The following is a 16648-nucleotide window of genomic DNA, read 5'->3' on the forward strand; positions in this document are numbered from 1 at the left end:
ATGGAATCTCCGAGGTTCAAGCAGACGACCAGGGGCGTGCCGTGCAACCCTCCACTGCTACTCTATCCCAGAACAGGCCTGAATGACTAACGGTTCCCTCTGCTTCCTAGTGCATCGATGACAGCATTACGTGTTATTGGCGAAGTATATATGCTGAGTGTACTCCAGGAGAGACTCTAGTGCTGTGGTGCGCCAGGTCCTGTTTGAAATGGGGGTCAATGGATGAGTCAGACGAACGGATGTTTCGCGGGACAGAGATCTAGATATGCAGTGGGTAATTGGTGATAGAAAGAGAACAGTCACTTATCCGAGGAGATGCAGTTAGAGATTAGAGATAGAAAACGGACATTCGCCGAGCCGGACAAGCTTCGTGATCGAAAGAGTCCCTAGCTCTTCCGAGACCGCGTGTATCTTTACCCTCTAAAACCTGTCGTGCTCAACAGTGTGGCAAATGCCGTGGGTGGTGGACGGTGTCTGCTTGCAGCTATCCGCGGCGCCATATAAGTGATCGTGCATAGTTCTTGCCTTTCGCTCTCTTTCCCCGTTTCAATAGGCGTTCCTATCTCTTATTTACAGTCACTTAAGTTCCTGGCCCAACCCGGAGCTTACTACGTTCGACTAAGCATTGCGTGGAGACGGCTATTAGCAACGGTTCTATAGGTACTTTAAGATGAACTAGGATCTTGATATATACGTTTGTACCTGCCGAGCACCGACCAAAGGGATCTTGAAACAACCTGCAAGGCGGCTTGGCGAGCAAGACCCTGTCAGCGGCAGCTCCCTAGCTCACCTTACCCAACTCGGCCTATTAAGCGAGGCGGCGCGCCGCAACGTGGGATTGCCCCGAGCTCCAAGCTCTGTCTGCAATGCGCCGGAGCCTCAACACCACGTCAAATGCTGTTCGCGATTGCGGGGCAGCATTGTTTGTGCCTTTCATCCCATCACTGTCGCCATCGAAGCCGGAAGCTTTGGCCATTTGACTCCCGGCCCCGCGCCGGTTGCTGCGATAACGAACGATGCGATCGCGATCGCTAGCTTATGGCTCCACTCACGCACTAGCCACCGCCCACCGCCCGACCGCGACCAGACAGGGTCGATTCTTTCTCGCGATCGAAGCTTGCCCGATCCCGACTCCCGTCCGCACCCCACAGAATATCGCTGTCTGAAGCCGATTCTGGGAGGAACCTCTGAGGCATTGTTGTCTGTTTGGTCTATCGGGTAAAGACCCTTTCGACATTTTCTACTCTTCTTTTTTCTCTCACTCTCTCTCTCTGATCCGTCATCGCGAGCGACTGCGTGGAATCAAGCAACCCGCTCTTTGTGCCCGCCCATGCCGCATTGTCGCTTATTGACAGTGCGCTCTTGCCATTGTGTCCCAACGCGCTCAACAAGGCTGTCGCTCTGAGAATCCTCATGGGCAACTTCCTCGTTCTCGCGCAGCTTCCGTCCTCCCTCCACCTCTCTCTTTTTCTGTTTTCTCTTCTCCTCCTCGGCTGCGTCTTCCTCTGCTGCGACCCCGCCAAAGCAGGGCCGTCGCGGCACGACCGTGGCCTTCTCAGCTCGCAATCCCGCATCCGCATAGGCAGGAAAGCACCACTGACAGCGATGCCGAACCAAGCCTCGACCCCGCGCACTACGCGCAACAGCCGCGGTCTTCGCCAGAGCCCCATCGTCTCGAGTTCTGCCAGAGTCTCAGGAAGCCGAAGGAGTAGCGGCACCCCTTCCCGCGCCCGCATCGTCAATGCCCTTGCGCGTTTCGCCGACGCCCAACCGCAGACACCGACCCCCCATGCCCGGTTCACACAACCAAACCCCCAACCCACCCCGACTCCAGCCCTTCAGACAATACAAGAGGAGCAAGCTCAGCCTGGTACGCCAACCCCAGGCTCCCTTCTCGCAGCCGCTCGACGGTCCATTTTCCCTCCGCCAGTCGCTCTTCCTCCTTTCACCCCGAACCTCTCTGCTCCGCAACCAAGGACACCCTCGCCTCTCGAGCATCCCCGAGTCTCGTCAATCAAGAGGACTCCGAGATCCAGTGCCCGGAAGTCTTTCCCCTGGACTCCGGTTCGATATCCAACCCGGTATCGCATCAGGTACATCGACGCAACTCCCCTGAAAACTCCGCCTCCCGAGTCGCCTGCTCTTGAGACTCGCCGATTCAGACAACGCCGGGTCGAGGAAGGCGACGAAAACTTTGCGCGAGAGCTGTGGCTAGCCATTCGCAACGACCATTACATGAGAGGCTGTTGGTGTGGGCCGCCAAGCATCTATAACTCCAGAGTAGAGGCCGAAGCAGCAGTCGGCCATTTGCGCTTCTACATCGAGGGTCCCGGATCCAAGAACTTGCGCGTCATTCAGAGGAAAGACGACTTTGGCTGGCACTGCTGCTGTGGCAATTCCGAGTACCCCGCAGTGTACAAAGACCTAATTAACTCCAACGGAAAGCGCCCGGCGGAGGACTCAGAAATCGATTTGATTACACAGAACGAAGGCGCAAAAGGCGCTGAGAGTGTTGAACGATTCTTACCTGGGCTCCGTGAACCAACCGCGGACCGACCAGAGGAGGCCCAGACACGGGAACTGGCACCGGTCCAATCCATGTGGGCGCAGGCGCGCGACATCATCAACCGTGCCGTTGCGACGATGGGGGGTTCCGTAGCAATCCTGGTCGGCAAGCTCCGCGAGCAATTCCGTGGAGATGCCTACGAAACAGTCGACACCCGCCGCAAGGATGCCCACCAAGACATCATCGTCGTCAAGAGGCTCAAACGTCAGGCTCGTGTGCCAGCGATGGAAGAATCGTCCTCTGACGACGGCGATGATGGTTTTGAAGACCTCGTATGGGCCGACGATCCCACGAAGCGCATCGGCTTCGAGCACATCCAAAACCTCGCGAACAACTTCGCGAGCCAGCTACAATCCATCAAGACGGGCAATCTTGTCGGCGGCACGTCCATCGCCGACATCCGGATGCAGATCCAACCCGGCCAGGACCTTGGCGCCAGCATCGCGGTCCACAAGTACCAGGAACAAAAATACGGACCAATGCTACCCGAAGAACCTGACCATGAGAAGGCTGACAAGCTCCTCAAGGCCTTGGTATCCTACCAAAAGTGCCTAGTCATGGGAATCAACTTCATGCAGGCGACTTACGATCCCGGGCTGTTTGAGGAGCTCAAAAAGAAGCACAAGACACTGCCGCGCCGCTTGGCGCTGGGGGGCGTCGAATTCAGACAGGGCGCCAAAACGGTGGGCGAGTTCCTCTGCTTTCTCCAGTCGCTGAAAAGTGTGTGCAGCATGGACCCTGATGCGCTGGAGGCCATCTGCAAGATGATTGTGGATGCTAATGCCATCCACAAGAGAGAGATGGTGCCCAGCTTTGTCGAACTAAAGCGCAGTCTGATGGAGGACATGCCTGGATTCTTCCCCGAGGAGCGGGCCTCTATCATGGAGGAGATTCCCGCAGACGAACTCTACATTGAGCCCCTCTACGATTTCAAGTACCCGTCGCCGGAACCCTCCGACTGGGAGGACTCGCAGGGCAAGCCCGGAGAATACAGATTGGTTTCCAAGCCAAAGGGTATCCTGAAGCCGCCAACCGAGTGGGCGGATACTCCAGCCTCACCCAGATACGTCCCAACACCTGAGAAGAAGCGGAGGCTCGCCTTTGAGAGCCCCATATCTAAGTTCACGGCGCCGGCCCACATCCCCGCCAAGGTCATGACTCCAGGGGAAGCGGACCGGCTCCGAAATGCAAAGCTCAAGGCGGAGGTCCTGGGCGACGAACGGTCGATACGGATGTACGAAGCCGCGCGAAAAGTCTCGAGAAAAAACAACAACTCCTATCTTGATTCCGAGGACAAGTGGAGCCGCGAGGCTGTTGACAGGGATGATGAAGAGATGGGCTTAGCATACCATGCCAGGAAATATGGTGGCTTTCTCAACGACCTCCAGAGCGATATGCAAGCGCGGGAGGAGGAGAAACAAAACGAGAGACCCAAGTACAAGCCCAGTCCGCACATCGTACGGATCCCTCTCCCACGCTTGCCGTCGAATTCCACTCTGCGCCGGCGGACCGCCCACATGCTAGAGAGCCCTGGCACCAAGAGCCCCGATACTGAGAGCCCTGCAGCCCCATCTCCAAGACCCAACCCCCTGCTTGCGAAGGCCGCGGAGGAGGAGCCGCCCAAGGTGAAGAAGCCGCAGCCCGTCTATTCAACCCTCGAGGAGTTCTTTGCGGCCGATAAAGATGACCTAGAGATCTCCACAGCCAAGCTTGAGCAGCTTGAAATCGACCGTCAAGTTCGCGGCGAGTTCGAAGACGGCCTACGGCGGCAAGTTGAGGAGAAGCGCCAGCGAGAGATCGAGGAGGAGCGGCGCCGGATTGAAGAAGAGCGGCGACGGAAGGAGGAAGAGCGGCGTCGCGAAGAAGAAGCCCGCAGGCGGAAAGAGGCAGAAGAGTTGGCTGCCCTGACGGGGCTGAGACGTCCCATCCGGCCTCTGATCACTCCAATGTCGGATGAATGGGATCTCAAAGTTATCAATGCCGCAAGAGCGAACCCGGCGACCGAGCTAGTCAAGACTCTAGAGGGCCAACCGCTCACGCGGCGCGACTTCGAGGAGAAGCTCCTACCCCCCACGGCATGGCTGAACGACAATGTCATCATCGGGTCGATCCTGCACATTTCCGACTACGTCAACACATCCAAGGGCGCGACGAACCAGGAACCCAAGTGCGCCGCCTTCACCTCGTACTTTTGGCCGCGCCTCCTTTCCCACGGCGCCAGCAACTGCGGCCGCCTCCTGCGCAGGGCCGGCGTGCGCAAGGCGAACTTCTTCGACATTGACTCGATCCTCATTCCCATCTGCGAGCATTCCCACTGGACCCTGGCTGTGATCCGCCCCGGCAGGCGGACGGTCGCGCACCTCGACTCGATGAAGGCGGGCCGCGGCCACGAGAACGTCAAGGCCAAGCTGCTCGAGCTGGTGCGGTTCGTACTGGAGGACCAGTTCGTCGAGGCCGAGTGGCAAGCCGTGGACTACGAGGCGCCGAGGCAGACGAACGGGTGGGACTGTGGCGTGTTTACCATCACAAACGCCATGTGCGTGGCGCTGGGGCTGGATCCGAAGCAGAGCTATTCCGAGCGGCAGCTGACGCTGCAGCGGAGGAGGGTTGCGGCTGTCTTATTGAATGAAGGATTCAAGGGGGAGTTTTCGCTAGATGGGCTTTGAAAAAGACAAATGATGCTCTCTCTTGGAGTATACGGCCGGATGTTGTCAGGAAGGAAGAGGATACTCCGTCACGAGCATTAATTCGTGTACGTGTGCGTTCGACTTTTCTCTTTTTACAAGGGGTGGTTTTGGTGCTTGGCGCTCTACGGTCTTCCTCTGGTACTGCCACAGCATGGTATGCCCGCAGATATGGTACAACGGCACATACGGGTCCAAAAAGGAAAAGGGGGGGTTAATTGGCTAGCATTTGAGGGAAATGAAAGCCGCTCAGACGGGTTGGAGTTGTTGCATTTTTGGTCTTTTATCTCTTGGTGAGGGGGCTAGTTGTTTTCTCTTGCTTTGCTTCTGTCGGGGTGGATCGGTGGATGAGGGATGATACCTGTGTTGTTTACAGACAAGGAGGGAAGAGGGTGCATCGTCACGGGTTCTTGGAGGGGGAGTTCGTCACCTGGCTTGTGGAGTTGGCGCGTTTTCTTCTCTTTTCTGGGCCGAGCTGGCTGATACCCCCATGGCGAAACCAAGTTTATGCTTTTTGTTTTCTGGTCTAAACATCTCGGATGTAAATTGGGTGGAAGGGCCGGGCTTTACCGAGCTTGTGTCTTGGTAATTGAATACACCCCAACGGCTTGGGTGGTGCCTACGTGCCTCACTCATGGTATGTTTGTCATACGTTTTTGGGTGCTCGGTATCTTCTAGGCCTGGTGATTACGGTTCGTGTGGTGGTGGAGAGTGGATGTCACGGTTAATGCAGCTGCCTGCTGCCGACTGTCGACTGCTGATACCTGCTCTCCAGTCCAGCGAGCGCGCTTGGGTATCCGGAAACGGATGCCTAGTTTTGAGGACGCATATCCGTATTAGCATGCGAGCGAGGGTAAAAAGGGACCACCTCCACTGCTTACATCTCGCTGTTGAGAATCCTGTTTCGGACATGGGGTAAGCGGCTTATCCTGCTGCCTTCTCTGTGAGTGCTTCGCCTTTCAGTCGCCCAACATTCGCCCCGTAATCGACGGAGAGAAGGACTTTCCCAAAGGGCGGCATGGCAACTACGCAACGGTTAGGAGGGAGCCGACCGTTAATGCATGTCGCCCACCTGTGAGTACGACGGGGTGAATTCGTGGCCATCACAAGGCCCCCCTCCCCCTTTCCTTTCTTTCTCATTCGCTCACACGGCCAGACAGCCAGTCACATCCATCTATAACTAGCATGGATACATCCCGCTTACCCAACTATCTACCTACCTACTTACGACTAGCGCCGGCATTCATCTCTCCGGGGGAACTCATGTGGCACGTCATCACGGTATACACTACTGCTCCTAATCCCTCCCCGGCTTCCCCCCCGCAACCCCTCCCTTAAACCGCAAACGACACAGCACGTGGCCGCACTGATGGGGCGGGTAAGATAAGGTTAGAAGAAAGGGATTAGTGACCGACGATCACCGGTTTCATCCATCCGTCTTCGACATGCCGATCCCGCTGAGTGGAGTCACTTTTACAACGCGGGGGTTCCTGGGGGGAGGCGGGGTCAAGTCGTTCGAATGGTTGCCGAGTGAGCGAAGGAACGGAGGAGACAAGCGGGACACACCGGACTGTACCGTATTATATTGTCCAGTGTATGGAGTACTGGGTCGAGAGGTAGGGTCGGAGTGGTGATACCGTGGTACTACTACGACTACTACGACTACTACCACCACCACCACCACCACCACCACCACCACCGCTATTACTACTACCACTTGGGGATATATACGGTTGAAGTGCCCTATGTGAAGGCAGGCAGAGAGTGCCCGGCCGGGTTAGGAGGTTGGCGCTCCAAACCCTTAGTTGGGAACTTGTTTCTTGCACCGTTCAGTTTTTCTTCTCTTCTACCTTCGTCCCGCTCTATCCTATTGCTGCATTCCACCCTTTCTGCCCTCTTGCTTTCCCATTGCTACTTAGTATGCATCTCCCGAATACTTGTTCTGCTTTGTTGTAGGTAGGGTACGCTTGCAAAACCTGCTAGAGACGAGTGATCCAAACATCAGAGCATGGCGAGGGAGATGGACCAGATCCTGACGTACTGCATCGCGTCGCATGCAGCTCTGCAACGACGCAGTGTTATGGACCAACCGAGGTCTGGCAGCCATCTACTACCCTACAACCCTACGTGAGATGTCGATGCTACCGGGCGGGGTATGATGATCCTGACGATGAACACTCAGCATTGGCTGAGGACTGAGGGGTGCCGCTTAGAGCCATACACAAGCCGGAGTGGGGAGGACGGTAGAGAACAGATGCGCGCTCTCGCCGCTACGCCATATTTACCTTCCCTTCAGGGCAGGCGCCTTCATCGCGTGGGAACGAAGGCAACCGCCAGAAGCCTCTACCGAGGCAGCCAATCCCGTCCGGGCCCGTCGCAGTAGGAAAGGATAATCTGATGCTCCGAGGACAGCGAACCCGACGTGGCTGGGGCCCGGTCGGGTGTGTCTGCCTGATTCGGCTCGCCTGGGGGATGAAGCTGCGTAGATAGATCGGCCATTCAACCACTAATTCCACGTTTCCTGAGAAGCTTCGCCGATCACAAAGCCCGATGCACGGAGGAGAGAAACATGCGCAACAAGCAGGGCACCATGTGCATCTCTCACGCCATTGCCAGAATATGGGCATCCCCATCGTCCCCAGGAGGCAAGACTTGTTGAAGGCCGCAGGGCATAGGGAGTAAAAGGAAGTCAGTATCTAGTCTCTTAAGGACTAGAGCATGACCGGAGCGAAACATCATTCTCCTAGAGAGCGTGTTTCTAGAGCATACGCCGGGTAGCTAAGGAGTACTTGCTCCGTTTGCTTCGGAGGGTTTCGATCTAGCCGGCACCGTCAAGAGGCTGAGTCTCAACTTCTCGACGTGGGCATACAGGAGAGACTACATCATCCTGTATTTGAGGAGTTGATGACTGTCTAACGAGAGGCGGACAAGAAAGAACAACCCGAGCAGAGTTGATGCCACAGCCCATGTAAGCCTGCCAGATACTATTTCCTTAAAAAGGAAGTGAAGGGCCCCTGTCTCACTTTCGATTTAAGGTCCGAAAACTGTCCGCTTGTAACCTACATGGCAAGCCGCCACGCATTCCATCACCGACCCATTCGCCGCGTGGCCACGAAGGTGCATGCAGCGGGCATAAACGCATGCAAGCCCACAAGCAATGCCACCACCCCCGTCCGACGCCGATCATGACAGCGCATCCTCTGATCGTTCGAGGCAGTTAATGCGGCACCGGCCGCTTCCAATGTCACCGCCAAGAGCCGCCTGACGGCGAATCATCGGCGTACCACCCGCCGGCGCTCCCGTTCGAAGATCCGGCATAGCCTCCTTCCCAGTTGAGCAGCTTCGAACCAGCGGTCGGCGAGCGGGACTGGGCGGCTGAGTTTCGGGCCGAGGAAGAGATGGCTTATTGTGAGACTATCTTACTTGTCCGGTGCGGTCGAGGAGCCAACAACACATGATGTCATTCAAGTGCTTTCTATCACCAGCATCATAATCATCCGTACGCGACATCCTCGTGGGACAGAGATGGGACTAGACCAGTGGTGGAGTGAGTATGACCTGGTAGGTTGTAAGCGCGCGAACCACGCAACGAAGGGGATTTGAGAAGTCATCTGAGTGGTATTCGTGGCAGCAGTTTGTCAATCTAGTAGTACGACGGCAGGTGGATGACTGCCCAAGGGAGCCACACAGCGTCCGGAGTTGGCCACGGCTGCGTCCGACCGTGACGGCAGAAAGCTAATAGCGATCCCTAGGAAGGTTCCATCAAGATTCTGGTAAAACTACGAGGATGGGCGACACTCTTGTTTAGATGCCCTGCACTGCCTGTTCGGGAAGCTCGTAAACTCATGCGGAGGTTCCTATTGGATGCGACAGACACGCGAATGGAACCCAAACCAGAAAACAACCTTGATCGCGGTCTCATCCGGGGACCGGGACGCAACATTATTCCATATGCAGTGGGGGGGCCGATGAGCCTTGTCGTTTCCTGGAGGGCAACAAGATCGCGGCGGTGTATTTGAGAGTGGTTAGTCGTTGGCTCGTCAAAAGCGCCTCTGAGACAGGAGATACTGTCGGCTCTTTGTTTGTTAATAGAGGACTATTTAGAGGACTATTGAGGGGAAAAGTCATTTCAAGGGGTGCGGTAACTCACGGCCAAAACGCGACCGCCTGCCTTGAATAACCGCATCCGGTCCGGGGAAAAAAAAAATTGGAACACAAGCTAGATCGCCTATTCGGCGATGACGGACAGCGAAAGGAAAAGGCGTTTTGGCTTGCCGAACCTGCAGATAATGCATCCAAGGGGCGGGTCGCGGTGCGACGGTGTTGGCCAACGTGCCGCCGGCTGCAGTCCACGTGTGATGAGGCTCAAGACGTGGCCAAGCTGGAAAAAGAAAATGGAAAAAGGAGAAAAAGGAATGTGGCCAAACAGGGCTGGCAATCGACCGTACCGCAAGATCCGAATCTTCCATCTGCGCCGAAAAGGAGGGGGCGCACACGGGATCTCCGTGAATCTCGGCTTGAACCGAGGGCCCTTGCACCAGCGACCAAAGGAATCCTCCACTCAGGGCCAAGAGCAGCGACAAAAACTTTTCCTGTCACCCACGCTTGGGGCCCAGAACAAACCTTGTCAGTTGCCAAGTCAGCTGTTTCCCTAGCGTACCAACAGCCTTGCTCTTTCGGATGTTGCCTCCTGGGCTCCTGGCAGAAAGTGGATAAATTAAGTCAGCTATTGGTAAGAAAGGTGACATTTCTCCCGGGCTCGTGGGGCGGGCGAGGAGATGGAAGGGCTAGCGGCAAGCGCGCCGAGCTTGGCAGTGGAGTTTGACAGATCATTGAATTTGGGAGCGGAAAAGATTTACGGATGCCGGCAAGCAACGGATCCCACGATGGAGAAGTGTGTGCGCTGGCATCAACAGCGGGCGAGGGTGTCCCGCGGATGCAATCCGCAACGACAGGACGTTATGGAGGGTGAGGATGGGGGTATTGTGTGAAAGGTTGCTGGTGACGGGATGGCGTGGGTCGTGTGTGGCGGCTTCTTTTCCCTGTCTGTCCTTCGGCGCGGCGTCTCCGTCACCGAACCACACCACTACCCACAGCTACACTACAGTACGGAACCTCCCATACACATGCACAGGCACCAAGGTCGTGGCTTGCTGCATTCTGCGGGCTGGGTGACACTGGCTCAACCGGTTGGCTGCAGAACGACACAACGTGTGACTCTTCACTGGCAGGCGCCGCCGAGCATGGAAATATTCTAGAAGGCTTCCATGGCGCGGCTTCTGCCTCCTTCCTTCGCATTGCCACATTAGGATGGTCACACTTCCGCATGACGTGCATGATATGAGGAAGCACAGGAAATCGGAAGGACTGAACATTGCGCATGGTGGATCGACGAACTAAGTGAGACTTGCCTTTCTGGAATCCTTCCGTCGTCCAGCAGCTCCCAGAGAACTCGGGTCTCGCGGCATACGGAACGATAGATTACCTACTACAACCCTCCATCGCAGTCGGGCCATCGCCGGGATCAATGGAATGTTCTCTGCAGATGCCCGATCAGGCTGACGACTTTGTCATCCACCAGTGTTCAACGTGAGATTCCGCTCCGTCCCCGTCCTTACGAGACGGACGTCAACGAAGACCTGAGTCGCTGTCGGACAGGGACCAACTCAGTTTGGCCCTGCCCAGCTGGCCTCGACACCTCGCCGGGTAATCCTTCTGTTTCCACCTTGCTCGACCCTGGGCCGCTGCGGTGATCGCCGCTGTGCCATGCTCACTTCGGGAAGGATCTCTGTCGGCTGACGTCGCACAGCGTTCACTTTCTGAACTTCCACCGAAAAATGTCCCCGCTCCGGCAACGGCCGAGTCACCTCGATCATCAAAGGAGGCTGCCGAGAAATTGATGATGTATGTGCCACCAACTGGGCCTCGGATTGCATCAGTCTTTGTTTCGATCCGTGTCGTTTTTTGCTTGCGCGAAATGACGCGAGACAGTAAACGGCCAGCAATTTCCACGTCGACGGGTTAGGTAGCTTCGTCGTGTCGAGTGCAGGGACGGAGACTGCCTCGGCCTACCACTTCGCGCGGGGCCCGACGTGACGACACACTTCGACAGAACGAGACAGCCGAATACATCCGAATGTGGGTGATAGAATTGAACTCTTCAGCTGAGATTCGGGTGGCAAGAGCGTGCTTTATTAACCTGTCATCAGTGTAGCAGCCTCCCGGACTGTTGGATGGACGGCGAGGCATGACGTTTTCTAAACGCTGCAAGACGCTGTCGGAAAGCAACTAGACCCGTGCTATTCCCGTAGGGACCCTGCAGGCCATGGTCGCCGTGGCGTTATGCGAAACGCCCAAAGAGAGCAAAACGAGGGCCAAAAACGTGATTAGCTTCAACCACCGAAACCTTTCGGGGGGGAAGGCTGGTACAACATCCTGATCATCCAATCCACACTTTACTGAGACCCGTCCGGCCGGAAGTCGGAACACTCGGTGCGCTTCGGTGGGCCTGATCCGGCGCACATCACGCGGGATCGCTTCCTTGCATTGTTCTCGAACCTCGGAACCAACTTCATAGGCTCGTGGTGAGAAGGAAACGCGGGATGGGACGGAATTAGGCGAGGGGCGACGCAGCAGAGCGAGCGAGCGATGGCTTTGTTACACCAGGGCAGGGCGTCTGTGGAAACATCGAACGATGCTCCGTTCCGTTCGGTCGGAAAAGGTGTCTGGCGCAGGTTGGACAGGACCAGTCCGTCTGTTGCCAAGGGTTCTTTTTATTGGGCACCCAAACTCGCAGCCAAAACTACCGAGCTTCACAGTGACATGGGGGGAAAACGAGAGAGCGGTGGCCAATGCGTCGGCGCGAAGGTACACTATGTGTACGCTACTGTCTAGCACAATACAGTACCATGGTCGCCCGGTTCCAGCTCTTCGCCAGTCCCGTCCAACCAATACCGGGCAAACACAACTCTGGGCGAGCTACGACAGCGTGATACAAAGGAGACTTGACGGGAAATCGCTGTCTTAGCTCTTTCTCGCGCTGGGCTTGCTTTTGGGGGTTTTCCACCGCCGGCTGACCGTAGACCTGCGCGACTCATGCGCGAGGGCCACCTTCGGAAAGTTTGACCGCTGGATGTGTGGAGAAGGTGGAGCTGATTCCTGCTGGCTTGGTTCCTGCCAAGGGGTCTGAGCGATCAAGCCATGTGGGCCACGCCATCCGTCAACTGGTGACCAGTTCGGACAAGTAGTGAAGATCGTGTTCGGTTTGTGGGAACCGAGACTTGCGTCGACGGAACGGTGTTGCCCGCTGACCATCTTGAACAATGGCGCAACACGCTAAAGTTATGGGCCAGCACGTGGATGGATGCACACTACAGTGTAATCCGTTTTTGGTCTGTGCAGTCCGTCGCCTGCCCTGGCCGCTCCGGGCTGCCCATAACGGGATGACCAAGCGAGGGATCAAAGACATGGCGGAGGATGGTGGAGCGGATCCGAAAGCCCGTTGACAGGCTGACAGGTCAATGAGAGTTAACCCAGACCGTCGCTTGCCCGGGTGACGCAGCACGGAACACATGCCGTCGGGTGCCTGTGTCATGCCATGTCCACGCCATTTCAACTGGCGTGGGGATTTGGATGCAATATCGTAGAACGAGATCATATTGGGTAAGAATGCATCGAACACGGAGATGGTGAAAAGAGGACATGCTTCAGCAACAAACCGGACTGATCCACGCGTCACATCGCACCGCATAGCTGGGCTGGGCTGGGTTGCGCTGTCGGGCAGCTTGCAGCGACGCCAATCAAACCGCAACAACCTCGGGGGGACCTTGGGAGGGGGGTCTTTTTATTTTTTTTATCTTCCCTGCTGCAACATACTGGGAAGCCTGCGGGAAGGAATGATGGAGGCTACATCGGAATTTGTGATTGGGCACAGGGCACACAGCGCGTTTCGCCCCCCTGAAGAAGCCTTCTAGAAGCATGCCACAGGACGACCCACCCCAAGGTCCCCGTCCTGTGTTCTTCTGCAATCTGCACTGCTTCATTCCATTCCCATGCCTTCGCCGTCAAGAGGACTGGGATATCCGTCGAAGCGGGTTGCTGTGCGGCATGGTCTGCCCCGCGAGGCGCCGGCGGCTGCTGCAGTTCCCAGTCCGCCGTGGCATGACGGGGTCGGGTACAAAATAGAACCTGGCAAGGGCGCCGTCGGCTCTTGTCCCTGGTCCGTTTGTGGAGACGGCAGACTAGGAGTGCCCACCGCCCTCCCCCAGAATGAGAAGCGCCCAGAGCGCCGAGAAGTCTCCGTGCCACCAGCGACGCGGCGACCGACTCTCTCTCTAGGTACCGATTGGGAATGGCGAGGCAATAGGCAGGCCGTAGGCAGCTAGGGCAGCGCCATGCTCGCGCAAGAATGTACCTGCCTCGTCCCGTAGCCTGGCGTTCGGAACGTTGGATTGTGCCGTTTACCTCGTGGCAGGTTTTTTGGGCGTGGTAATAATAACAACCGCCGCTGGGCTTCTACGCAGTAGGGAAGCTACCGGCAGGCTCAGTTTACACTAAGCTGCTTCCTTCCGGTCCCCTGCCCTCCTCACCCCCTCCCCCGGTCCCAATTGCACAGGTCCTTCCCGAAGTCTCATTAAAGGCTGGCTCCTGCAGAAGCCGTCTTTGTCGGCTTTCCCTTTTGATCCCCTTCTCCCGCGCGCCTCAAAACCAACTGCGCTCGCCCTTCCCGCTCCTCGCCTTCGGCCCATACCAAGCAGCCGGGTCCGCACCTCCTTTGAAGGGGACAACCCCGACGGCGCGCCTTTCGCCATCCAGAGCATCATCGGCCCTATTGTTGTTTGTTGCTGGTCTTTGAACATCGTGGCGCGTGGCCCTCCCACTCCGTCACCCTGCCCCGGTGCCAAAGCCCCGGTTCTGCCTCATCGTCCGCCGCCTCGCGCTTCGGCCCAGGGCGTTGTGTGTTTCTTTCCCTTTCTCGTGTGACAGGACATCGAGAAGAGCCTTCTCCTCCCACCACCTCCCACCACCTCCCTCCAACTCTTTACAACTTCGTCAACCAGATATCAGATAGGCTCAACACCTCTTCTTCGATTGCCGCCAACCTATCCGCTGTGTGAGGTCTGCGATTGTTGGCCCCACGAAAATCGATATCCCGGTCTTGGCCTCGTCGAAGCCGCCCCAACCGACCTTTTCTGGAGTTGCGACCTAAAAAAGCGTGCGGCAGACCTGCTGTGCGGCCACACAACTTCACCCTCTGTGTGTCGTCACTAGAGCCTCCCGGCGGCTACTTGCTTGTAGATCTGTCCGTTGAAGCTCGTTCGCGCTCTCCATCGGCGGGCCGCAGGTTGCCTCGAGTGACGCCCACAGCCTGGCACACGATTCCCAACCGCGCGGCGGCTGGATTCCTGGGCGGGATAGCCTGACTCCCCCCCTGCAGTGTCCCGGAAAGAGGCAGCGGTTGCCCGCATTGTACGGCAAACCAGGCGGCAACTCACTTCAAACGGGCTTGGTGGTCATGCGAGAGCGGGAGTGATGAAGAAAAGGAAGATTGGGTCATTTCCGACTGCACGAGATTTCGTTTGCCATCGTGGCAGCTAGGCCGTCTCGTTTTTTTTTTTTATCCCCGTGCGTCACTGGCCGGAGAACTTCCGCGTCAATGATGCCAAGGTCGCGGCAGCGACCGCAATCGCCAACGCTGATAACGCCTCCAACATTCCAGAGGGAACCCTCCTCACGGCCGTCATCAGCTCTTGACGACGGTGACGGTGACTCCATCATGTCAACATCACGGCCATCGAGCCTGGCCCTCATGCCTCCGGCCTCGGCGCCCACGAGCCCAGCGTCACCTCCATCGCTCAGGCAGATTCTTACCAACACGGCACTGCCGCCTTACACACTTGGTGCCTTCATGGCCTTTTTGTCTCAAAACCACTGCCTGGAGACTCTCGAATTCACAATGGACGCTGAGCGCTACAGAACAGCGTATGCCGATTTCGTTGCCCAGCAGACGGCCGGGGCAGGGGACGGCAGCGAGCACGTATGCTCCCTGTGGCAGAAGCTTATGCATGCTTACATATTACCCTGCGGCTCCCGCGAGGTGAACCTCCCAGCACATGTTCGGGACCATTTGTTGTCATTACCGGCTACAGACGTGCCTCCCGACCCGTCCGAGCTGGATGGGGCAACCAGGATAGTATACGAGCTCATGAACGACTCGGTATTAGGCCCCTTCCTCGCGTCAGTGGCACCTCCCGTTGATGAGGCTACCGGCACCGAAGTACCCGACCCCAGGCACGGGCGATCTCGACTCCGGCTCCATAGAGAATCCTCATCCACCTCCGAAGACTCGAGCCGATCTCCGAAATCGGGCTTTTTGCCCATGCTCAATATTGCTTGGGCGGGCGAACCCAAGAGCTCCGCCTCGTCGTCCAGCGACCCTGCTGAGCGTGAAGACGGACTGACGGATGACAACGCGAACACGCCATCTCCGACCGGAGGACACGAGCCGATGACACCGCCCACCACACCACCAACCTCAGATTGGGCGTTCAGCACTTCTCCCGGAAGCTTCCAACGGGCCATCACCGCCCACAACAACAGCTGGAAGAAGATGGGTGCGAAACTGGGCCTAGGCAGGAAGGCCCGCAGCAAAAGTAGTTCCGACGCGTCCACGAGTGACGCTAGCCAGAGTAGAAGCAATCCTTTATAGGGATTGCAGGTCATGCCGATTCCTGAGAACCCCACTACGACTTCGTCAGCAACAGCAGCAGCAGCAGCAGCAGCAGCAAACAGCGAAGGTACCGACGAAGAAGTCGCGCAGTCATCGAGGCCGACTCCGCGTACATCGAGCGAGTGGGAGGAGCCACACCCTGGTCAGCGTTACTCGTACAATGTAGCGGTAAACGCGCGCCCGGGTGCTGTCAACTCCCTTCCCGTCTGCAACGGGGTCAACAGGTTCGGCATGGCCGCAAAAGCGTATACGCAATTCCCCAACCGGGCTTGGCCGCCGGTGGGGAGCCGGCGGTTTTCCCGGCCCAGATTGAGGACATCGTCACTCAGGCCCCCCAAGACCCCGGCCGGCGCCGCACAGCAGGCCGGGACAATAAGGACGGTGTCAATCAACAGCAACACTTCTAGCACGGCACCCACCATTGCACGCCCAACAAGCTCCCACGCACCGGCAACGGAGTGTGCCTCAAATTCCCAGGCCGTCGGTCCCATGTACGGCTACCAGCCGGGTCGCAACCTCTTGCGGCCGCCCGCCGATCCCGCCACCGAGGCGCGGTCGTCGTCGGAGCGCTCTTCGATACGTCTCTCGATGACGGACTTTTCCGGGTTCCTCAGGGCCGATGAAAAAGGGACCGAGAATCCGGGCCTCACCGGTCTCTGCATCATGGCG

The 16648-nt window shown here is 57.2% G+C and overlaps 2 protein-coding genes across 2 annotated transcripts; both read left to right on the top strand.

The window, feature by feature from the left end:
* Positions 1 to 1605: 1605 nt before the first annotated feature.
* On the top strand, positions 1606 to 5232 carry MFIFM68171_03290 (uncharacterized protein; the record flags this gene model as incomplete). Its single annotated transcript, XM_071058711.1, has 1 exon — positions 1606 to 5232. One exon carries the CDS (start codon positions 1606 to 1608, stop codon positions 5230 to 5232), a length of 3627 nt encoding a protein of 1208 aa, XP_070914812.1.
* Positions 5233 to 15025: 9793 nt separating this feature from the next.
* Positions 15026 to 15958, top strand: MFIFM68171_03291 (uncharacterized protein; the record flags this gene model as incomplete). The annotated part of the gene is made up of 1 exon (XM_071058712.1): positions 15026 to 15958. The coding sequence occupies one exon, from the start codon at positions 15026 to 15028 to the stop codon at positions 15956 to 15958; it is 933 nt and encodes a 310-aa protein (XP_070914813.1).
* Between the last annotated feature and the right edge of the window lie 690 nt (positions 15959 to 16648).

Source organism: Madurella fahalii (genome assembly GCF_045866475.1).
Source record: "Madurella fahalii IFM 68171 DNA, scaffold_2, whole genome shotgun sequence".
In the NCBI taxonomy this organism is placed as follows: Eukaryota; Fungi; Ascomycota; class Sordariomycetes; order Sordariales; genus Madurella; species Madurella fahalii.